Raw genomic sequence first — 25,464 nt, 5'->3', positions numbered from 1 at the left:
CATATTAATCAAGTTTACCTGAGTTTCTTGGTATTCTTTTGAATGTATAAATGTATTAATATTTGTTTAAAATGTTTTAAAGCTTATTTGTTTGAGTTCAAGTCAAGACACTTTTGGAAACTCCAATTCAAAATGCACCTGAATGCTTTGTTAATGAGCAAAGCCCCTACCTGAGATGCGACAAATATATTTTCGGTGGCACAGTGACGCAGCTGGTAGAGCTGTTGCCTCACAGCACCAGAGACCAGGGTTTGATCCTGACCTTTTGTGCTGTCTGTGTGGAGTTTGTACATTCTCCCTGTGACTGCGTCAGTTCCGTGCTTCGGTTTTCTCCCTCATCCCAAAGACTTGCAGGTTTGTAGGTTAATTGGCCTCTGTAAATTGCCCAAAATATGTAGGGAATGGATGTGAAAGGTTTGATAACATAGAACTAGTGTGAATGGGAGAACTGTAGTCAGCGTGGATTTGCTGGGCTGACATACTTATTTCCATGCTGTGTCATATCATTAATTTTCAAAACAAAACTTGTTTTCTTTTCTGAAATTTGTAGCTGAACTATCAATGTGAAGAGAAGGATGGAGTAACACTTTTGTTGTGAATGCTCAGGTTTGATATTAATGTTTAATGGAGATGTGACCAGCCAGAACTTCGGTTGAGAAAATAGTAATGATTGATTACTGTCAAATGTATCAAGATACATTGAAAAAATGTTTTATGTGCTCCCCTGTCAAATCATACCATATATGATTACAATCAAACAATATGCAAATGTAACAGATAATGCAAACAGAAAACTAAACAGACTGCAAAATATAATGTTGCAGCTAAAGATAAAGTGAGATTTTAAAAAGTGCAAGGGCCACAATGGGAGATCAGGAACACATCCATAAGCTTTTGAAAGCACCATTCAAGAGTCTGATAACAGCGAGAAAGAAACTGTTCCTGAATCTCGTGGTATGTTCTTTCAATTTTTTGTATCTACTAACAGATGGGAGAAACGAGAAGAAAGAATGACCAGGTGTGAGTGGTCCTTGATTATGTTAGCTGCTATCCCGAGGCAGTGTGAAGTGTAGGTGCGGGAGGTGGCTAGTTTGCGCGATAGACTGGGCTACATCCGCAACTCTGCAACAATTTACCTTAGAAAGGTCCTGGATATAGCCATGTCCATCCGTGTGAGACGGGTAGATCTAGATAATTCCATAAAGCCATAAAGTGTTGGCAGCTGGCCTAGCCAACAGTCAAAGCTAAAAAACATTTTATATTATTGAATGCTTGACAAAATAATGAAAACAACATTAAAAATCAAGGAAAAATAAATATAAAACAAAAAGCATATGAACACTTAAAATGACTTAAAAGTACTAGTCAGTAGTATCCCCAGGATGAGCACTAAGAAATTAAATTTACTTTCGAAATGGAATTATTGTTCCTAACACACAGGCCAATAGAAGGCATCATCATGATGAGTATAATAGGATGGATCAGGGTAGATTTAGCTTGCCACTCGTGGTGCCTTCCTCCATGCACTTACCTGGGCTGAGAGTGAAGACCAAATGTGTTGAGCTGCTATACCCAGGATTAATGTGATGAATGTAGTGCAGCCTCAAGAACATTAACAACCGAGGCCTTGCATCTGTGACACCCTGACACCATGTGGCACGAGACAAGTTTGAGATAGAGTGTATGTCCTTCGAAGATTTGAAGCTGTTTTTTAAAATTATTTTACAAATGATATTTAGAGGCATTTAAAAGTTTGTACTAAATTTAAATGTCAAAATTATTTTTTAAATTAACTAAAAACACCAATAAATAATTAAAATGTAAATAATGTACCTCTTCATCTATAGGTATGGAATTCCCAATCATGTGCGTGGGAACTCCAATCCTACACTAAGTCTGGCTGGTTTAGGAAGAATAAGGCACATTGCCCAACATGAATCTCTTTGAGATTAGCTGTTTGTCCATCCTAAGTCAGGGAGAAGCTAAATAATTTGGCACAATAAATATTTTTTGTTTGCCAAGAGGTAACATTTCATTCTTAACTTGTTATTTAGAGAGCTTGGTCACAATTGGCTTACAGGGGATTCCTTCATAAAGGCTGTTTTTAAAAGAATGATTTTGAACTGATTTCTCAACAGCTTCTAGATTTGGAAGTGAGCAATGAAAAGAAAGGAAGCCCCATTCCGTGAAGCTAACCGATTCCCAATCACAGCAGGGCAACCTTCATGGCCATATACATTTATTCAGTGTTATTCAGTTGAACTGTTGTTGATTGTTCTTTTGAATGCAAATTATTTGTGTTTGTGGCATATGTTTTTCCTGAAATCTACAATTCAGTACATCTACAATGTAGCCTCTTTTTCATTCACTTGTTCCAATAATCATTTACTTCTACTTTACTGTTGTAAGTCATCATAAACTAGAAAAATAACTCCATGCATTCATACTCTGCCTGATCAGCATCAAATAATCATTTTCACTGATGTCTCAGTGGTTCTTTTGGTCATTCTTCCTTCTCCCCAGTCCCCTTGGGCAGAAGATACAGAAGCTTGAAAGTGCGCAACTCCATACTTGGGAACAGCTTATTTTCGGCTGCTATCAGGTTTCACCATAAGCTAGGGTACTATTTAATTCACCTTTACTTCATTGCAAACATTGGACCTTGTCTATGAAACTGGTGCACTACAATGCTGAGAATAATATCCTGCACACTGAATCTTCCCTATTGCTCTACCATCTATCATATCTATATACTTTTAAAACTCTGTGTGTGTGTGTGTGGGTGTATGTCAGATTCGATTTTCAGATTAGATTTTTAGCCTTTGATTCGGTCCGCCAAAACCACACGCAAAAACTCTGAGATTTTTTTCATTTCGCTAGCGATTTCACTTTTACATTCGCAAATCCACTCCTCATTACATTTAGACATTTTTATGTACACCTTTTTTAATAAAATCCCCCACCCCCCCCCACGCACTCAATTTTTAAGATCTAAACGGCTCTTACCAGCTGCGACGTCACAATGCCCACATGCCGACCAATCCAGGCCCACCTGCCTCCAGTATGCCTCCAAGTACGCTCGCGCCACGCCTCCCGCTGCTGGACTCCAACGCGCGCCCGACTGCCCCCCCCCACTTCACCTCTCTCCCCCATGCCCCCCCCCCCCCCCGTACTCGGGGTCTGAAGCACCGAGGATGCGAGGCCATGGAGCTGAGGCTGCTGGGCGGCCGTACCCCTCTCCTTCCCTTCTCACACCCCCCGTTCTTCTCACATCCCCCCTTCTTCCCCTTCTCCCCCCCCTTCTCTCGATCGGCCAGCCCTCTGCTGCTTTTGACCGTCCGCCCGCTCGCAGCAGCAGGGTCGCCCGCTCAAAACACGCCGCAAATCGGAAACCCCAGCTCCAAAAGGCAGCGGATACCCGGAAACCCCAGCTCCAAAAGGCAGGAAACTCCCCTGCCTCTGTCCCTCTCTGTGTGTCCCTCTCTGTGTGTGCCTCCGTGTCCCTCTCTGTGTGCCTCCGTGTCCATCTCTGCGTGCCTCCGTGTCCCTCTCTGTGTGCCTCCGTGTCCCTCTCTGTGCCTCCATGTCCTTCTCTGTGTCTCCGTGTCCTTCTCTGTGCCTGCGAATTGGGGGCTATGTGTGAGTGGATAGGGCAGGGCATGGGGTAAAAGGAGTGAATTAATAATATTCATATAATATCAATGGGGGTGGTTAGTGTGTGTGAGGGTGGCTAGTGTGTGTGTGTGAGAGGTTGGTTAGTGCGTGTGTGACGCCTCAGGCCGCCCCCTCCCCTCGCAACCGCGCGTTGGGGGAACAGACCCAACGGGTCTGCACTTGGTCTAGTATCTATTAAAACTGTGTGTGTGCGTGGGTTATTTCTCACTTAACATCACTAATTCTTAACATTAACTTTTAATTTCAAAGAGTTAAAAAAAAAAAATATTTGCTGTCTTCATTGACACCTTAGTGTGTGTGTGTGTGGGGGGGGGGGGTGAGGGGGGGTGGTGGTTAATGTGTGTGTGACGCGCAGGCTTCTCCCCTAAATTCCATAGAGCTGCCGACAGCTTTCGAGCATGAGACACACACGCTTCATTTCCAGAACATCCCCTCCCCTCCGTCCCCCTCCCTCCCCCCCCACCTCTCCCCCTCCACCCTCAGCCCCCTCTCTCCTTCTCTCTCCTCCCCTCTCTCTCTCCTCCCATCTCTCTCACCCCTCCTCCCCCTCAGCCACCCTCCCCTCCACCCCCTCTCCCTCTGTCTCTTGCCCTTCTGTCTCTTGCCCTTCTGTCTCTGCCCCTTTCTCTCTGTCTCTCCCCATTCTCTCTCTGCCCTCACTCTCTACCCCCCCCCCCCCCCTCCCTCTAGACGCGCCTGCGAGTTGGGGGCTATGCTTCAGTGGATCGGGCGGTTATGGGGTAAAAGGAGCAAATTAATAATATGAATATAATATCAAGGGGGATAGTTAGCGTGTGTGCGGGGGGGGTAGTTAGTGTGTGTGAGATGCCGCATGCAGCCCTCCCCGCAACCACACGTTGGAACAGACCCAATGGGTCTGCACTTGGTCTAGTACATAATTAAAACTCAGATCTTGTTATCTTCCGGTTTGTGCCGTCTTTCTAATTGCGCAAAAACAGTACGCGACAGCTTACTCACCGTTTCCCCTTGCTGCGAGTGCACCAATTTTCGTTTCGATCGGTGGTCTAATGTAAAAGTTAGCGAGGTTTAAAAATCTTAAAAACCGCGCGTGCGCAGATCGATCTCCTCTCCTGCCAGTCAGCGCCGCGTGGATTTTCTCCTGTCACTCCACGGAACGGTCCGCCCCTTCCTGCGCCATCGCGCCTGTTCTGGAGCTGAGGAACGCTCTGGATGGCCGGCGAACGTCTCCAACCGGACACAATTTTCAGAGGGACCAGAAGCGACCTAGCCCGGCGCTGCCCTGCGCGGAGTCGGAGATGTCGACAATATCACCAAACCGAAAGCAGAGACTCTGATCCCGGCGGAGGAGAACGTCCAGGGACCAGCGCCCGCTGTGAGTCCCCATCACACCGTCAGCTCCAGCCCCCCTTCTTCATCTATAGATATGGAATTCCCAATCATGTGCGTGGGAACTCCAAACCTCCCCCCCCACAATTCCCTGCATGACCCCACATACCCCTCCCCTCACAACCACCCCGCCCCCTCAACCCCCCCACCCCTCCCTCTCCGGCTCTACAACGTTCACTGTCCCCCTCCCCTTCCCCCCCCACACACAATCCGCCCACACACACCCCCCTCACCCATACACACCCCTCCCCTCCACACCTCCCCAGCCCACACACATCCCTTCCCCACACCCCTCCTCTCCCCCTCCCACATCCTCCCTCCCCCCACACACACACCCCCTCCCCCACACACACCCCTCCCCCACACACCTCCCTCCCCTACACACCCCCATTCACCCCTCCCACACACTCTTCCCGCCCACACACCCCTCCCACCCAACACCCCCCCCCACCATAATAATAATAATAATAATAATAAATTGTATTTAATGGGCGCCTTTCAGACATCTCAAGGACACCTTACATAGATTAATCGGAATAAAAACAGATAATCGGAATAAAATAAGTAATAAAGACATCACAGACACAAATTAAAAACAGAATTCAATCCAAAAACAGAAAATCAAAAACACAATGTGAAGAGAGAGCTGCGGCAGCGGCAGCCAAAGCGCGCCAGCGTCCACTCTCTCTTCACGGCAGCCATCTAGGACACAGACTTACAGGAATACAATTAGACAAAAAAATACTACCACCCCGCCATACACCCACCCCGCCACACACCCACCCCAACACACACCCACCCCGACACACAGCGGTAGGCCATGGCAGCGGCAGGGATAGGCCACGGCAGCGCTCCCCGCCCTCCCACCGGCCCCTGACAGGCCCCACCGTAAGCCGTCCCCGTCCCCCGGCTACAGAACGCCCCTGCCAGCCCCCGCCTGAAGCCGTCCCCAGCTGCAGGGGACGGGGACGTGCCATGCCCGTCAGCTGTGCCTGCGCAGAAATACCTGGGAATGGGAATACCTGGGAATGTCACAATGGGAACCCAATGGGCGGGAAAGGCTGCGCCACCGGAGAGCCGCTATGAGTGGAATGGGGGGGGGGGGTTAAGGGGGGATGGAGTGAGTGCGTGGGGGGGGAGGGAAAGGCGGGAGTGGGGGGGTGGTGAGGGGAGAAGGGGGGATCAGGGGCGTCACAACGGAAACCCGTTAGCCGCGCCTGTGTAGTTGGGTGCTCTGCATGAGTGGTAGGGGGGACGAGACCTGCCGTGTGACAATGGGACCCAACGGGTCCCACTTATTCTAGTTAGACTTAAGATTGACAATTGTATTTATGTGTGGTATCTGATCTGATTGGATAACATGCAAAACAAAGGTTTGCACTGTACCTCAGTATACATGACAATAATAAACCTAAACCTAACTGTCTAAGTAAATTAGCCTTACAATATTGATCCTTTTGCATCATTGTTGCTTATTTCCCAATGCACTCTTATTTAACTGTTGGCACTGAACCAATTTATTTTTACTGGCACGTTCATGTTTTTAGTTGTTAAGCTTGATCTATTTAATGTCACCTACTTAAAGCTCTAATTGGAAGCAAACATCTAAACTATCAGACTTGGAAAAATACTGGAGACACCAGAGATACTGGCAAAATAGCAAACTGCTGCTGGAAGAACTGTACACTATTGACGGCTTGATTGTAATCATGTATATTTCTGCTGACTGGTTAGCAAGCAACAAAAAAGCTTTTCATTGTACCTCGGTATACATGACACTAAACTAAACTAAACGCCAGTGGAGGCAAAGGGAAGATTGACGTTTTGGATTAAGAACCCGCACCAATGTAGGGTCTCAACACAAAACATCAACCTTGAAAAATACTGATAGTTCTGTATATTTTCTGTATATTTGACCTTGAAGCCAGTTACAAGGCTGTAACAATGTTTTTATTACTAATCTTTATTATTTTTACACATGAAGGAACTGTAAAAATGCAAGAATTCTGCATGGTAGTCAGCTTTATGATAACACTGCATTCTGCAAGGTTTTATTAGCTAAAAATAATATATTATTTATACAATAATACCTGAATCACTTTTAAAATGACACACATCTGTCTCTTCAGTATGGAGCTCAGGGTCTTATTTGGTGTTTTCAAGCAACGTCTGCTTGGATTGCTTGAAGAATCAGCAGCTGGCAGGAAGATTACCTACAGGGATAGTTAGCTAGGCACCAAACCACTTCGCTTTGGACCGGTTTCAAAAAAGTGCCTTTGGACATTAACTACAAGGCTGGCATATGGAAAAAATCCTCATACCTTTACCAAGTATTATATAGATTTATCAACAAATGATTTAATAAATATTTGCACATAAATTTCAGATGCAAACCATCTGTTTCAAAAATAGTTTTACATGCCATTTGTGACATTGTGAGGAAAATTATTCTCTGCAGTTTCTAAATCCCTTGACTTTCCATTATTCCTGTACATTTGCCACTTTGATGATGCCCTATGATCAGTCCAAAATCTGTTTTGAATTAATTTACAGGTCTACATAAGAACATAGTTTATTTTGTAGTTGTTACAGGATACTTGTTAATTGAAGAAAAACTCAACAGATTTCACAAAATGGATCAATAGGAATTTTTTTCCTGTAACAAACAAATAATACCATATATTTCAGAATGCACCATACTTGTTTGTAAACTAAATTACATTTAAATTTTGTCGTACAAAGGGAATAGAGCAAATAATTTAACTTGTATTTCATGAGGAATTTTTAATACACATGTACTAGATTTATTAATGTTCTATTTAAACCATGTAAATCTATCTTTAACACGTAAATTAAAATGTTCAAAAATATGCATTAAATTAAATTATTCTCATTTAGTTAGTTATAAGCCTCAATTATATGGATATAATTGTATATTTTTCACAATTGGTTTAGTGTGCTAATTTTGAAAAAGTATAATTTCACTGAATAATGGATTTGACTTTGGTAGTACACTAATGTAAGTTCATAAATATGTTGTGTAGGTGCTCCTAACTCTGTTCAATATTTCTTCCCAATTGAAATCTAGTCTCTTTGTAGCTCAGAAAATGGACCTGATTAGTCAGTTATTTAAAGGATTGACCACCTCAACGAGTAAATTTTTCCCATCGATGAAAAATCAGAGAGATATTAATGTTTTTTTTTTAATTGCCATTCTCTCTGCTGCCCCTGCTGGTGGGAGGAGGGAGGGACTATAAAACCCGGAAGTGGTGTGCCTCACTCAGTCTCTGCAAGATGGAGGAAGCGAGAGGTTCACGTCTCTCTGAGCTCTGAATAACACTGAACACATGTCTACTCAACTGTGAGTGCCCTTAATGAGGGTTGAAAATGAAAATAGGTTGGTTTGAAGTAAAAAGGCACTGCAGATGGTTGTTTTGGGATTGAAAAAGGCACTGCAGATGGTTGTTTGGGTTGAAGTAAAAAGGCAGTGCAAATGGTTGTGGGGGGTGTTTGGGTTGAAGTAAAAAGGCAATGCAAATGGATGTTTGGCTAAACTTGACAACTTCCTGTTTGCACTACTTTGATTTTAGATAAACCTGTATTCGGTGGCCTTGCACCCTGCTTAAAATGGATTTGAATTTGGTGGCCTTGCACTCTGCTTGAAATGGAATTTCAAGGAATAGCCGTGAGTCAACTGCCAGCCCACCAGCCGTGAGTGAGCTGCCAGCACATCAGGCTTGAGGGACTGAGCTGCCACCCCAAGAATCCATTTGGCCCACAATGTCCATACTAGCCCTCTGGAGACCAGTAGTCCCTTCAGCGCACAACACCCATACCAGCGCTCCAGAAAGCGCCCCCCCACTGGCCACCAATATTGGAATTGGTGGAGAGGTGGAATATTGCGTTGGGGGACCAGCCCTCCCGTGTGAACATGGGACCCAACGGGTCCCACTTAGTCTAGTATTATACTAAAACTCTCTTTGTGGCAATCTGGTTAGTTTTCCTATTTCCTTCCAAATGCTGAGCCTTCCCATTTTCACACATTCTACTTACATTTTTCCCGTCAAGGTGATAATCATCTTCCCGTCGCATTCCTACCAACATTTCCCAAGTTTTTAATCATTTAAAGTTTTATAAACAGCCCCAAATCTCACCCATTATCCGACCGACACTGCACTCTCCATCTGGCACATTCCAGATTTTCAAAAAACTCCAGGAGGGAGAGGCACTCCAGCGCTCAAACGACAACTTGCAAAGCAGGACGGGACACTCTGGGAGGGAGAGGCACTCAAGCACTCGAGAGGAGTGGTGGCGGCTGACGGTGCCCGAGGCCAGACGCCTGAGGTCTGGCGCCCGAGGCCCGACGCCCGGTGGGGAGGGTGGTGCTGGAGTAAGGGCAAAGCCCGCAGCTTGGGATGGGGCCATGATCGGGGCCGATAAAGAAGGCTCCACTGGAGCCAAGGACAAGTCTGGGTCCGGGGTCAGGGACGAACCCGGAGATGAAGTCAGGGCCTGGACTGGAGCCCAGGTAGCGGCCGAACTGACGGCTGGAGTCTACAGTCAGGGCCGGCCGAGTACAAGAACCAGGCTGAGTTCCAAGCCCTGGCGCTGCTCTACGACCAGGATAGGTCCCGAGACAGGGAATGGGAGTGAGGGGATGAGGATGAGGGAAATGAGGAGGAGGGAGATGGGGTGGGGAGTGGGGTGGTAGAGGGAGATGGGGGGGGTGTGGTGTGTGGAGGAGGGAGATGGGGAGGGGTGGAGGATGGAGATGCCCCCTCCATATCTACCCCCGCTCCCATCCTCTCTACCCCCCTCCCTCCTCCCTCTCCCTCCCCCGGTCTCTCCCTCCCTGCCCCCCACGCTACCATCCCTCCTCCTCCCTCTTTCTCTCTCGACCCCATCCTTCTCTGCCCCTCTCCCTCTCTACCCCCTCCCCCCCCCCCTCCCCTGTCTCTACTCCCCTTCATCTCTACCCCCTCCATCTCCCTCTCTACCCCCCTCCCTCTCCCTCTCTAACCTCCTCCCCCTCCCTCTCTGCCCCCTCCCTCTCCCTCTCTAACCTCCTCCCCCTCCCTCTCTGCCCCCCTCCCTCTCTCCTCCCCTCCCTCTCTGCCCCATCCTCTCTATCATCCCTCCCTCTCTACCCCCCCCCTCCCTCTCTAGGGATTGAAGAGGAGGAGGAGGGAGTGCTGGGGGATGGGGAGAAATGAACCGCGCCTACGCAGTTGGGGGCTATGCGTGAATGGTGCAATATTGCATTGGGGGAACGGGTGAGTGGTGGAATCTTGCGTTGGGGGAGCAGACCTAACGGGTCTGCACTTGGTCTAGTAACATTTAAAAGCCATTTGGACAGGTACATGGGCAGAAAAGGTTTAGAGGGATATGGGCCACACACGGACAGGTGGGACTAGTGTAGATGGAGAATCTTGGTTAGCATGGCGTTGGGCTGAAGGGCCTGTTTCCATGCTGTATGACTATAAACATTTTAAAACATTTATATTTACTAAACTAAATCAAAAAATGAATACAGTTCTGCTCGTCATTCTGAGATTTCAATAGGCTTGCTGGTTGTGTGCCAAGGGAAATCATGTTTTTAACTTGGGTTTGGGGAAATATATGTAATCTTCTGCCCCACTAGATATCATGGGAAGTCCATCGATGCAGTGCAGATGTATCAGAAAGAAATATTGGACTTCAGCCGGTGTTTGGGAGTCTCAAGCTTCAATCCATGTGCAAGTGAAATCTGGCAATTTGGTTATTGTGACTTAATTATAACAAAAGTTCCAATTGCAAAGGAATTGAGATTGTTTAATATATATCATATATGATTTATAATAAGCATCTAAAGTTCTCTGCATGCTCTAATTCAAGTATCTTTGGTCAAAATGTCATCTCGCTCCAAACTGTACGTGACAATGCAACAACACAAAATATTGTTTTTGATTTCAAGGAATCTTGAACAAATCATTTACTCAAATTTGATGCATTTTTCCACAAGAAATTTATGTTGGATCTTACAGTTATGGGATACAACATTTTTGGTTTTAATACATTGTAAAATTGACACAATACTGGAAGTTTGAGCAAAAAGAAAGTGCTGGAGGAAGTCAGAAGGTCAGGCAGCATTTGTGGAGGGATATGGACAATGTTTCCGGTCGGGACCCTTTAATTAGTTCCTACTATATTTTGCTTTTTGACATCTTATTTAGAGTGTTTTGAATAAAAATAAACATTGCAACATGGTTTATACAGTATCTCAAAGCTGAACGTGCAATGATGAGTCCGTTAGAGAAGAATATTACGAATTTAAATTAAAAAATGGTGCAATAATGTCATAGAGAAGAATATTATAATTTGAAAGAAAAAAAATAACTTTTTTTCCAGGTTGCTAAGTAAGTGTACCTCAGTACGAACAAGTTGTATCTGTTACATCGGTGCCTTTCAGTGTAATGGAACACTGTTATGTTTACTCTTCATTTGTTAATGTGCATTTTTTTAAATTTGTCTATTTCTTCTTCCACTGTGGATTACTGCCAAAACCCATGCTTTGCAAAATAGTTAAGCCGTATCCATTATATGTTCTTCTGGCCACACCACATTATTTACCATCTCCCTATAATTATTTTAACTTTCAAATGAAATTTTGCCTGTATATCACTGTGTTCTTCAACTTCCTTATTTAGGAATGGTATAGAAATTTAATTTACTGGAAGCCTTGAAAGTATAATAGGTCACCCATGGCCAAAAGAGCAAAATATGCTGACAAAAGGAGATTATCGAGACCTATGTAAAATAAGATCATGGAAAGTTATTTACAATAGACTAGTGCGGTGTGCTAATTAAGCACACATACAAGCCAGATGAACAGAAATGCCTTGGAGCGAAGCAAAACAACAGCTTTGTTTGTTGACAGATGCTGGAGTGTTATTGTCTGTTAATTGGATAATGGTGTAAACATTTGCAAACTCAGATGTCCTTAGTGAATTCAATGTTTGAAGGGCAACAAGAGGCATGATCTCTATGTATGACTATATTTGTGTGTTCTTATGCAAGCTTTCAGGTGAATACTTCAGGCCACCGTGATCATTTACTTGGAACAACTAAACTGAATATTAGAACATATACAGTAAAATAAATCTGATCTTGAATACAGTCTAGCTTATTTCTTAAAGTCTACTGAATACTGTCAAATAGAACAGCCTTGTGTTTATTCCATTATCAGATATAGCTGCAGCTCTTTGCAACTGGCTGCTACCATTCTTGCTCAAGTCTTCTCATTGGAGTTATCTGTAAGGATTTTAAAAGTGCCATCTCATTAGATATAAGCCTGCAAAACAAAAGCAAAGCTGCCAAGTTAAAACTGAAAATCACCTTCTTTCCGATTCGTGAATGTGCTGATATATAAATATTTGCAATATTAATTGACATGATAGATAGAAAGAAAATATAAACATGTGATTCTGTCACATTAGAATGAATGTCTTGAAATAAACATACAATCAATTAATTTAAGTTACTTAATTTAATTATCATATTCATTTAAAAATAATCAAAATTTGATAATTAAAGTTCCTTTATATTTTCATTTGTCCACAATTCAGTTTTGGCCTTTGTATTTGAATTCTCAATTTAACAGCTCGCCCTCAGCTAAATGATTCCATTAATATGAATTCAGTCACTGATCAATATTGGTTATTGATACCATTCATTTAACCACCTACTCCATTGACATGAATGCAGTGAACTATTTATAACAATAGCTTGCTAAATCTATAAGACCTTCATCTCTGGGGAAAAGTACAAGATGGTTAACTATATGCAGGAACTCTCTAGGGAAATGGGAAAAAGAGATTTAACATCCCTCCAAACTTCATCGCTGCTTGCTTGGAAAGGAATCACAATACTGTGTCGTCTACAGTATTTGTGCCAAACAGGATTCACAATAAATTCATAAAAGAAAATGAATCCTGCATAATGGGTCAGCTGTTTTAAAAACCACCAATCCAATTGAGACCACACATATGGAAACAACCTTGCCAATTGAGACCACACATATGGAAACAACCTTGCCATCAGAAGTGCTGCCTGAATGTTAAGATACCCTCTAATTTGTACATGGCTTTATGCTGGTGAAATTTATTTCATTTTTAAACTAGAAACCAAGTTGCTTGTTTAATCTCATCCGATCATGAAGAGACGATTGACAATAGATTTGTCAAAAGACAACCAACTTGGTCTGGAAATCAAGAATGAAAACAGAAATTGCTGGGAATACTTACCAAGTTAGGCAGCATGTATAGAGAGAAGCAAAATTAATGTTTCAGATTGATGACCTGTCATCAGAACTCAGGAAATTTAGAAATCAAACAATTTCCAACTTTTCCAAAGATGCATCATTGCCTCAACGATTTTTATTTCAGTCTTTCTTGGCACAATGTTACATCTCATCTCCAACAAACCTCCTGTGGGATTTGAGCTAATTATAAGAACTAATGGGAAACTATTCAACTGTGCAAGCTAAGGCAATTACACTCCAAAACCAAGTTCTCCAGTACTTTAGTAACTGAGCTGTTAAATGCAAACACCAATTTCATAAGTATATGCTCAGTGATCAAGCTCCAAGACGTCATCAGTTCATTTCCTGAAGCATGAGATTTATTATTGTCACATGCACCAGGATACAATAAAAAAAAAATTTGCGTGCTTTCCAGGGAAATCATATCAAATGTTCTTCAGATTGATGTCAGGGGAGTGGGCGGCACTGGGATAAAATGTAGTCAGAGACGGTAATACTGGTCGGAGAACTGGGAAGGGGAGGGGATGGAGAGAGAGAGAGAAAGCAAGGGCTGCTTGAAGTTAAGAATAAACCGATGGGTCTGCAATTAGCTGAAATGGAATATGTGTTTTGTAGATATTTGGGCAGCCTTTCACGTTGTCTTGCTACTGTGGTAGAACAGTTATGCACAATAAAATGTTAAATTTTGTGACTTAACCCGATGGGAATAATCTCTGGTTATAAAGGATTTCTGAAATAGAAAGTTTTTATTTCTCAAGGATGTACCTGGTATGGTGGATGGTTGGCATGCAATTGCCTCCATTGGATTAGTTTTAATGTTGTAATGCATATATTAGTTCAAGAGCAGTGCAGAATAGATTTTATTTGTGCTAATTGTTACAAAGATTCTCTTTGTGGTGAAGTGTTTGGTCAAATCTTTATTTTAAATTATATTTTATAATATGCCTGCATGTAAAATCTTATTCAAAACTTCCAAATTCCAATATAGTCAGCTGGCGTTTCTTCGTATTTGAATTATTTTGTGCATTCCTTGCTTCATGGAAGGGAACAAGGAGGAGGGAGAGTGGAGAATGGGCCCAGAATACTTTAAGAATCTTCACAGAGTTAATCAAATTGCAGAATGTCATATAACTTATTTACAAGATAATGCTCCCTTAAACAGGAAATAAAATTAATGATTTAGCACATAATTATATTTTAAGTCTCAACATCTTTTGTGAGTATTTTGACAAAATCTCTACAAAGCTGAGGCCACGCGCCAACTCTCGGACACCTCCTCCTACTTACCCTTGGACCATGACCCCACTGACGAGCACCAGGCCATCATTTCTAGCACCATCACCGACTTCATCAATTCCCACGCCCTGCCCGACCAAGCTTCCAACCTCATCGTTCCCCAGCCCCGCACGGCCCGTTTTTACCTTCTCCCCAAAATCCACAAACCCGGCTCTCCCGGCAGACCCATTGTCTCTGCGTGTTCGTGCCCCACCAAACTCATCTCCACATACCTTGACTCCATCCTATCCCCCCTGGTCAAATCCCTTCCCACCTATGTTCTAGACACCTCAGGCACTCTCCGCCGCCTCCACGCATTCCACTCTCTGGGCCCTCACCCCCTCATCTTCACCATGGATGTCCGGTCACTCTACACCTCCATCCCCCACCAGGATGGCCTCGGAGCCCTCCGGTTCTTCCTCGACCAGAGGAGCAACCTATACCCAGCCACTGACACTCTCCTCCGCTTAGCGGAGTTGGTCCTCACCCTCAACAACTTTACATTTGACTCCTCCCATTTCCTCCAAACACAAGGCGTAGCTATGGGCACACGCATGGACCCCAGCTACGCCTGCCTCTTTGTCGGGTACGTTGAACAATCCTTGTTCAATACGTACCAGGGCCCCATCCCCGACCTCTATCTCCGTTACATTGACGACTGCTTTGGGGCCACCTCCTGCACCTACACACAACTGACTGACTTCATCCACTTCACCACCAACTTCCAACCGGCACTCCAATACACCTGGACCATTTCCGACACTTCCCTACCATTCCTTGACCTCACCATCTCCATCGCAGGGGACAGACTCCTGACCGACATACATTACAAACCCACTGACTCACATGGCTATCTGGACTACACGTCTTCCCACCCTGCCCCCTGTAAAGACTCCATCCCCTACTCCCAATTCCTCCGCCTACGCCGCATCTGTTCCCAGGATGAGACATTCCATACCAGGGCATCGGAAATGTCTTCGTTCTTCAGGGAACGGGGATTCCCCTCCGCCACCATAGATGAGGCTCACACCAGGGTCTCATCCATACCCCGTAACACTGCTCTCTCTCCCCATCCCCGCACTCGCAACAAGGGCAGAGTCCCTCTGGTCCTCACCTTTCACCCCACCAGCCGGCAAATACAACACATAATCCTCCGCCATTTCCACCACCTCCAACGTGACACCACCACTCGCCACATCTTCCCATCTCCCCCCATGTCTGCCTTCCGCAAAGACCGCTCCCTCCGCAACTCCCTCGTCAATTCTTCCCTTCCCTCCCGCACCACCCCCTCCCCGGGCACTTTCCGTTGCAACCGCAAGAAATGCAACACCTGTCCCTTCACCTCCCCCCTCGACTCCATTCAAGGACCCAAGCAGTTCGTTCCAGGTGCGACAAAGGTTCACCTGTATCTCCTCCAACCTCATCTACTGCATCCGCTGCTCTAGATGTCAGCTGATTTACATCGGGGAGACTAAGCGTAGGTTGGGCGATCGTTTCGCCGAACACCTCCGCTCAGTCCGCAATAACCTACCTGAACTCCCTTGGCTCAGCACTTCAACTCCCCCTCCCATTCCCAATCCGACCTCTCTGTCCTGGGTCTCCTCCATTGCCAGAGTGAGCAACAGCGGAAATTGGAGGAACAGCACCTCATATTCCGTCTGGGGACCTTGCGTCCGGATGGCATTAACATTGAATTCTCCCAATTTTGCTAGCCCTTGCTGTCTCCTCCCCTTCCTTAACCCTCCAGCTGTCTCCTCCCACCCTCCCATCCGCCCGCCCGCGGGCGGCTCCTCCTCCTCCTCCCCTTTTCCTTCCTTCTCCCCCCCACCCCCCATCAGTCTGAAGAAGGGTTTCGGCCCGAAACGTCACCTATTTCCTTCGCTCCATAGATGCTGCTGCACCCGCTGAGTTTCTCCAGCAATTTTGTGTACCTTGTATCTTATGAAGTATGTTTTGTGATTTACTACATTTATTTGTCATATCTTGATTTTACATACTTTTAAGTTAGATTCAAGTGAAATCAAGCCATATAAGCCATTGCATATTCTAGTAATTATAAACATTGAATGTTGGCTTTTCGATATGTATATCTACCAGAAATTTACATTTTATTTGTGGTATAACATTTCAATATGATGAATGCACACAATACATGTTACAGAATTTAAAAATATTAAAATGGAAGATTAAGGAGTACAGGTGCATAGTTCCTTGAAGGTCGAGACGCAGGTAAATAAGATGGTCAAAAAGGCTTTTGGCACTTGGGCCTTCATCAGTCAGAGTATTGAGTATAGAAGTTGGGAGGTCATGTTGTAGTTGTATAAGACGTTGGTGAGACCGTATTTAGAATATTGTGTTTAGTTCTGGGCACCATGTTATAGGAAAGATATTGTCAAGCATGAAAGGGTTCAGAAAGGATTTACAAGGATGTTGCCAGGACTAGAGGGTGTGAACTATAGGGAGAGGTTGAGTAGGCTGGGTCTCTATTCCATGGAGCGCAGGAGGATGAGGGGAGATCTTATAGAGGTATACAAAATCATGAGAGGAATAGATTGGGTACATGCACAGAGTCTTTTGCCCAGTGTAGGGGAATCGATGACCAGAAGAAATAGGTTCAAGGTGAAGGGGAAAAGATTTAATAGGAATTCGAGTGGTCAATTTTTCACACAAAGTGTGGTGGGTGTATGGAACAAGCTGCCAGAGGAGGTAGTTGAGGCTGGGACTATCCCATAGTTTAAGAAACAGTTAGACAGGTACATGGATAGGACAGATTTGGAGGGATATGGACCAAGCGCAGGCAAGTGGGACTAGTGTAGCTGGAACATTGTTTTTTTTTTTTTTTTTTTTTTTTATTTAATCAAAAATATTTATTCAAATATTAAAATAGTATTTACAATACAATAAAACAAAACACCACCATAATACAAGACGAACAAATATGCTAAGCAACTGCTAAACAACTATATTGCAATCCTTGTCCACGATACATTCAACCCCCCTCGGTGCCCAGCGGTCGCGGAACTCCATTGTTGGCGGTGTGGGCGAGTTGGGCCAAAGGGCCTGTTTCCACACTGTATCACTCTATGACGCTAATTAAATCTAAGTTCAACAGATCCAGAATGTGGACATAAAAAGCTGGATTAACTCAGCGGGACAGGCCACATCTCTGGAGAGAAGGAATGGGTGACGTTTTGGGTCGAGACCCTCTTCTGAAGAAGGGTCTCGACCCGAAACGTCACCCATTCCTTCTTCTGAAGAAGGGTCTCAACCCGAAACATCACCCATTCCTTCTCTCCAGAGATGCTGCCTGTCCCGCTGGATTTCTCCAGTTTTTTTTGTCCATCTTCAGTTTAAACCAGCATCTGCAGTTCCTTCTTTTACAGATCCAGAATGTAAATGTTTCAGAAGAATTACTTACAGAAACACTTAACAATTCTACTTATCAAGCTTTCAAAATAATTCACCATGTCAGATTATTTTTCCTTGATCAATGAGTTAGATGGTTCTGCGAGCCAGCTAGAAGTTTCACACTAAACCACACGCGAGCTGCAGTATGCTCAGCATTGTGCTCCATTTCTCTGTGCGTACAGGTGCATCTGACCTCCTTCTGTATGAGCCAGGTCCATGTTCATAAAGTGAAAACCTAGATTAGAATAGATGGTTAGGTAGGTAATGTGTTATAGTTGCATTATAAGGGAAGTGGTCGACCCCATTGTGGTAAACAGTGAGCATATCTGCGGCAAACGTGGGCTACTTAAGGAACTTTAACGTAGGATAGCTGAGGCGAGTACCAAGCTCCAAACACTGCAATACATAAGGGAGGGGGAGAATTACCTGGACATGATGTGGAAGCAAAGAGCAGGTTGGTTAATACAGAAACGTGTTGGGGTAACTCAGCAGATCAGGCAGCATGTCTGGAGAACATGAATAGGTGACGTTTCGGATTGAGACCTTTCTTCAGACTGATTGTAGGGTGGAGAACTTGGAATGGGATGGGGTGGGATCCAGTGGTTTTGATCCATATAACTATTAATGAAGCTTCAGAGATAGGGCCATGAAGGAGGTTCCGCTGAGGGATTATGAGGATCTTGGGGCAAAATTGAAAAGCAGAATCACAAAGGTGATAAACTCCGGATTATTACTTGAGCTACATGCAGATTGGGAAGAGAGGATAGGATTAGAGAGGTAAACGTGCAGCTCAAAGCTTGGTATGAGTGAATGGGTTATGTTTCATGAGATGCCAGGACCAGAAGTGTGGTGTTCTATTGGGATGGGTTCCATGTGAATCATGCTGAGGTCAATGATGTGGTGAATCACATAACTAGGATTGTAAATACTGTTTTAAACTCGCCAGAAGTGGAAGGTTTAATGAATGAGGCGGAAATGAAAGAGCAGTGGTACGAAGGATGTGGTCAGAGAGAAACTGACAGTTGTAGTGTGATAAGCTATGGCGGAAGGATCAAATCCACAGTTGCAATTAAATGAAGATAAATCAAAGCTTAATGTTCTTTATGATGCCTCCAGCATTTGTTGATAGTTGATAGCGCAAATAAGTATGATGCTATAATTATTACAGGTTCGTGGTTACAATATGACCGAGAATAGGTATTCAATATTCCAGTTTAGACATTATAGTTGCCCCTCAACCCACGATGGGGTTACGTTCCGATAAACCCATCGTAAATCGAAAATATCGGAAGTCGAAAATGCATTTAATACAATGCGACCACGTGACCGGAAGTGACGTGCGGCATCGCTGTCGTTGCCGAGCATTTGCCGATCGTAAAGTCAAAATACCGTAAGTCAAAGCATCATCCAGGAAAGCATCTGTATATTAATGGAACAGGCCCAAGGGGAAAGAAGGTGCGCTGTTAATCAGGGAAGGTACAGATTCAGATTAGTTTATTGTCATAATGAAATCCCTGTTCACATGAAGCTCATAAAATAAACAGTATACATATGGCAAAGGTAAAGACAACAATAAATACAATGGCAAGTGCAAAACAGCCAAAAGGTGCGAAAATTGTAGTGCAGCCCAAAGCAGTCAAAAAATAAATACCGAAGTACAATAACAGGGTAACTGTAGAATATGTGCCAGGAAAGTAGTGATTGGTTCAGGAATGAAGAATAAGCTGTTCTTAAGTCTGGACATCTGTACTTTCAAGCTGCTAGAAGGTAAAAGAGAGAAAAAGGAATGGCCACAGTGAAAGATATCCATGATGATATTTGCAGCCTTACTGATGCAGTACAACATGAAGATGGACTGAATGTAAGGAAGTGAAAAGCCTGTGATGGATTGGGCTATGCTCACCACTCTGCAAGTTTAGCCAGTGAAGAGCAGAGAAATTACCATAGCAGGCTAGGGTGCATCCCGTCAGAATACATTCCATAGCACATCTGTAGAAGTTTGAGAGAATCTTCATTGACATCTCAGCTGGTGTGAATTGAAGCTTACTTCCTCGCGTGACCACTCCAAAGCCCTGCTGACAACATGTGATGTCAAAGGCCTTCCAACTGTTTCCAAATGTCTTTGGATATGGTTTGAACATATGATGTTCCATCTCGAACTGTATTTGGGATTCTATCATATTGTGCTCATCTCAGGGATTTTTTAACCACAAGATCCCTGGATTGTAAACTGTCTCTTAGAACAGAGCATTGGAATAAATGGGTCCTTTTCGGACTTGAAGGAGGTAACTAGAAGCATCAGTTCTGCGGGAATCAATTCTTGCTCACAATTGTTCCACTGTTTACATTAATGACCTGGGGGAAGAAACAGTGTCTAAGATTTCCAACGTTACCAATGATACAGAAATGGGTGGAAGAGCATGTAGTAATAATGTTGTAGTAGCCATTTAGCTCAGTACTTAACTCGGAACTCAATCCTTGAAACGTTCTAAAAAAACTGTAACTACAAATGTTATTGTGATTCTGCAATGGGATGTAATTAGATTGGGTGAATGGGCAAAAAACTGCAAATGGAGTTTAGTGTTGGGATGTGTGAGATCATACAGTTCGGTTAGAAAAATCAAACGACAGATTATTATTGAACAGCAAAGTGTTCCAGATGTTGCAGTGCATGAATCACCAAACGCTTGCAAATAAGTCTAACATGTAGTTAAGAAGGAAATAGCACATTGACCTTCATTGCAAAGAAAGGTTTTATTGCATTATTCAGAGTGTTAGGGAGCCCTCACCTGGAATATTGCATGGAATTTTGGTTTCTTTACCTAAGAAAAAAATGTAACTTTGGAGGCAGTATAGAGGAGCTTCACTGGGCAAATTATTGAGATGAGATGGTTGTCCTACTTAGAGAGACCTAATATTTTGAGACTGCATTCCTTGTAGCATAGAAGAATGAAGGGTAACCTTATTCAAACATATAAAATCCTATGTGGTAGGAAAGAACTGCAGATGCCTATTTAAATCGAAGGTAGACACAAAATGCTGGAGTAACTTAGCAGGACAGGCAGCATCTCTGGAGAGAAGGAATGGGTGATGTTTCAGGTCGAGACCCATCATATGGGGCCTCGACAGGATAGATGTTAGGAGCAATCATACACGGGAGAGTCTTGAACAAGAGGACATAATTACAAGAAAAGGGGCCGAGCATTTAAAACTGAGGTACAAATATATTTATTATTGCATAAGGTGGTGAATCTCTGGAATTCTCTGTCCCGAAGGGTGTGGCAAGCTGGATCATTAGAATTATTTAAATGGAGGTGGATAATTATTTGATAGATTGAGGAATAGAGGGTTATGGAAAATTAGCACAGAAGAATTGAGCCAAGCAATTGGCATGATCATGTTAAATGGTGAGGTAGGCTTGGGGGACCTGATGGCACACTCCTGTTCCTATTGTGTTTTTGTGTGTTCTCTACCCCTCTTGAGTCGCCGTTGAATATCAGGGGACTCTAGTTTTCTGAGCTGAGGAGATGGATACACGTCGTATCTGACCCCTCGGCTTTACTCCAGCTAGTGTTAGCACACCTGGATAACCAAGGTAGGGTACCTTGCTTTCTAATTTAAGTGATATTGTTTAATAATCTCTGTATAAAGTGTGTATAAAACCACAGTCCACAGACATTTGGAAAGCCTTTGACAGCACATGCTGTCAGAAGGCAATTTGAGTGGTCAGGGGAGAAGAGTGGGCTTCATTTCACACCAGATGAGGCTTCATCATCACTTGCAGCTTTCTGCAGCTTGGCTGTGGCAACAAAGCCTCTAGGACAATGGGAGACCCAGTTACGATCAGTCAGTGTCACCGCCAGATCCAGCAGGAGGCGGCTGCTAGCCTTAGACCAGGATAAAAGATCCAGCAAAATTGGTATAAAGTTTAATTTGAGCTATTGGTATATCTAAATTGGGGCTTTTATTTCTTATTAACTATTGCAGTAAAAATTGTGAACACATTAAGCTTTATTTACACTACCTAATTAAAATCTACGGTGCTAGTATTTTCATAAAGTTTGGGTGCAGCTATAGACTTTAAAGATAAGTCTTTTGAATATAGCTCAATAGCATTCCAATAATCAAACAGTTCTGTTCCAAAGAATGATGATAGTTCATTCTGTAAAGCGAATATGAATTGTTTTATCATCCCACCTGTTTGAGTGCTCAGCTACAGGAATTTTTCGTATAATAAACCAGAATGACCTTTGCACCAGGTGAGTGCACTTGTACAATAGTTTGGGCGTTATGCTCGGATTATTATGAAGCAGTGTTTAAATGTTACTTTCGTTTGTTACTTAACTCGCAATTTTTTACAACTTTGGGAAAACCTCCCTAAGTATGAATGTGAATTCAAAATGTGGCTTTTTGCCTGGCAGTTTTCATATCTACAGAAATCCCACTAAGATTTTTTAATTTTTTATTTTTACTAATCATTGTCATGTGATTTATTAGCTTTCTTTCCTATGTGTACCATTTCCTTCACTCATTTTCAGCAATTATTTCTGGAAGGAACTTTCCTCCCGTGCCTACAGTTTTTCTGATAAAACAAACATATGCAGAAGTGGATGAAATAACAGCAACTAATCTGGCAGCTCTTAAGAATTGTGTGTGCGAGTGTGTATGTTTGTATATTTGGAATAACTTACAAATAAGGGACTTGCATCATTTAATATAATTCCAGCATTTGTGACAGGTTATCCATTATTCCCCGCAGTTTATATTTTCACTTGATTGTGGGGCAATGATTTCTATAAACTTTTATGTTGGATGTCTGTACTGACAGCATTGATATTCCTGGCAGGTACAGGTATCCAAATCTCTTGTGGCTAATTGGTAAATTCCTTATCATATATACTTGTATTTCATGAAAAAGGCCAAAATGCTGCATCAGATCACCAAACATAGTTTCAATTGATTTTCCTATTTTTGAAACCGGCAGAAGTCCTGTTGCATACTGCTGCATTCTAATTCAGTACAGTGGAAAACCATAGCTCCTGTGCCCGTTTCTATCTAGATTGATAACGCCATTGATTAACATTTATCCATATGTGTAAGATATGTACAAATTTCAGGCCATTTCATGACTCACCAGTTCAGATAAAAACAGTGTGCCACAACTGAAGGTGTTACTGCTAACGGTGTAGAGTGATCATGCACTGACATCCAATACAGAGCCATTAATACCCCATTATTAAAGCTGTACAACTTTCAGCCCACTTTGTCCATGCCTACCAAGTTAGCGTATTGGGCTAGTCCCATTTGCCTGCATTTGGCCTATAGCCCTCTAAATCCTACCTGTCCACATATATATGTCAAAGTGTCTTTTAAAAGTCTTAATTGTATCAGCTTCTTTTGCTTCCTCTGGCAGCTAATTTCAGATACAGATTACCCTCTGTGTGGAAAAAGTTGCCCCAGAGGTTTCTCTTAAATACAGTGCCCTCCATAATGTCTGGGACATAGACCCATCATATATTTATTTGCCTCTGTACTCCACAATTTGAGATCTGTAATAGAAAAAAAAAATCACATGTGGTTAAAGTGCACATTGTCAGATTTTATTAAATGTTTTTTTATACATTTTGGTTTCACCATGTGGACAATGCCCATTCATACAGTTCATTTCTTTGCTTCAGATAGAGGTTGAATAAGATTCAAAGAATATCCATTGAGGGAGGAATTGATATATCGACTTCCCTGCTCTCCCCACGTGTACTGTAAAATCATTCAGGCAGGGAAGTAGGGGAACAACAAACTTGTCTTCAAGACTAGATATTGGTCTATGAGTTCTGTATTCTGACATATTTCTGTATGGCAGTGAAATACGGATTATGTACTGCTATTTAGAACGATGCTGAGCAACTTCCTGACAGAGAAAGCAAAAACTTGAATAATTATATTGCAATGGTGCAGAAAAGAGTAAGTTGTAAATAATGCTTACTTCTGTTTGGAAAATGAGACCGTTCTTGTTAATCATACAAATAAAACTGAATTAGTAAATGCCCATACCTTGTTTAAAGATATGTTTTTATGTCAGAAATAATTAACTGGTTTAACATTTTGCCTGAAAATAATATTTATTCTCTTTTTTAATAGGTATCTCAGTTTGATCCAACTGAAACATTGCTGGAGGTGAAACTCTATCCTCAGGAAACTCTCTTCCTGGAAGCAAAGGAATGAATTCATCCTTGGGACTCTGGCTTCCCAGATAGTTGATATAAGCTCAGCTTACGTCTGAAAGTTGCAAGATCCACTTTTATTTGTCCAGCTACATGCCACAACTATCTGCCTCTTTCAAAAGCTCAAAATCAACATCATCATTGTAAAACGCCTGTATGCTGCCAACCTCAGAAGAAATGTAGATGTTTACAAAGATATATAGGAGGAAAGCAATCTGTGATGAACACTGACTTACAACCTTCACACTATTCTGGCCTATGTTTATTCATCAATGCACTATTCAAAGGTGAAGTGAATTATATTAGTTAGAATTGGTTTCCCTGTACCCATTCAACCACAAAATCTGTAATACAGCCAGTTTTTGGAGCAAGTGCTTTGATTTGAAATTCTGTATTTGTTTTAATTCAATACATACTTGAGACAATGCTCATAAATGTGCACAATTCCATGTCTGGATTTCTACTTAAAGCCTAATTTATAATGTCACAGTAGGCATGGGATATTTCTTGGTCATTGAGATTTAATGCGATAATTTGGACGGTGTATGATTTTCATACAGTACGATTTTCTTATTTGGTTTACAACTTCAGTAAAATGTAAGTGGAGTATAATTTTCCATTTGTAGCCATCTTTCATATTAAACCCGTCTTTTCCTTTCAGGTGGTTACAGAAATAAATTGTTGTTGGTTTATATTACTTCCATCAGAAAAGGTCAGGAATAAACTGGTGTGGAAAAAAGACTAGTCAAAATTTTTATATGCTCAAAACATATTATGAGATCAAGTGTGTAGGATAGAACTGCAGATCAAGTCAAGTATCCTTTATTGTCATTCAGACTTTTCAGTCTGAACGAAATTTCGTGCCTTGCAGTCATAACATAGAATAAAATAACAAATCCCACAATAAACACAAATTTAACATCCATCACAGTGAGTCTACCAGGCACCTCCTCATTGTGATGGAAGGCAAAAATCTTAAAGTCCTTGTCTCTTCCCTCCTTGTTCTCCCTCTGCGTTGAGACGATCCAGGCTTCCGATGTTGTGACCCCGCCGGGTGATGGTAAGTAAGTCCCGCGGCTGAATCCGAGCTCCGCGAACGGGCCGGTTCAAACTCCGCGGCCCGGGGCGGTCGAAGCTACCGAAGTTACCACCCTCCAGTCCAGCGGACGAAGCTGTTGTTGTGGGAGCTCCAGAGAAACAGGGTTCAGTTCCAGAGAA

At 43.0% G+C, this 25,464-nt stretch overlaps 1 protein-coding gene across 1 annotated transcript in view; it reads left to right on the top strand.

Annotated features, from left to right (window-relative positions):
- Positions 1 to 24,985, top strand: part of faf1 (Fas associated factor 1) — a 278,615-nt gene extending 253,630 nt beyond the window's left edge. Inside the window, exon 19 of the mRNA XM_033028571.1 lies at positions 24,164 to 24,985. Within this exon, the coding sequence (XP_032884462.1) occupies positions 24,164 to 24,247 (84 nt within the window). The 3' untranslated portion in view covers positions 24,248 to 24,985. The remainder of the gene's footprint in view (positions 1 to 24,163) is intronic.
- The last annotated feature ends 479 nt before the right edge of the window (positions 24,986 to 25,464 follow it).

The sequence above is a fragment of the Amblyraja radiata genome, chromosome 10 (assembly GCF_010909765.2).
Source record: "Amblyraja radiata isolate CabotCenter1 chromosome 10, sAmbRad1.1.pri, whole genome shotgun sequence".
Classification (NCBI taxonomy): Eukaryota; Metazoa; Chordata; class Chondrichthyes; order Rajiformes; family Rajidae; genus Amblyraja; species Amblyraja radiata.
Note: the sequence above shows the minus strand (reverse complement) of the source record. Positions and strands in the feature narration are given on the sequence as shown.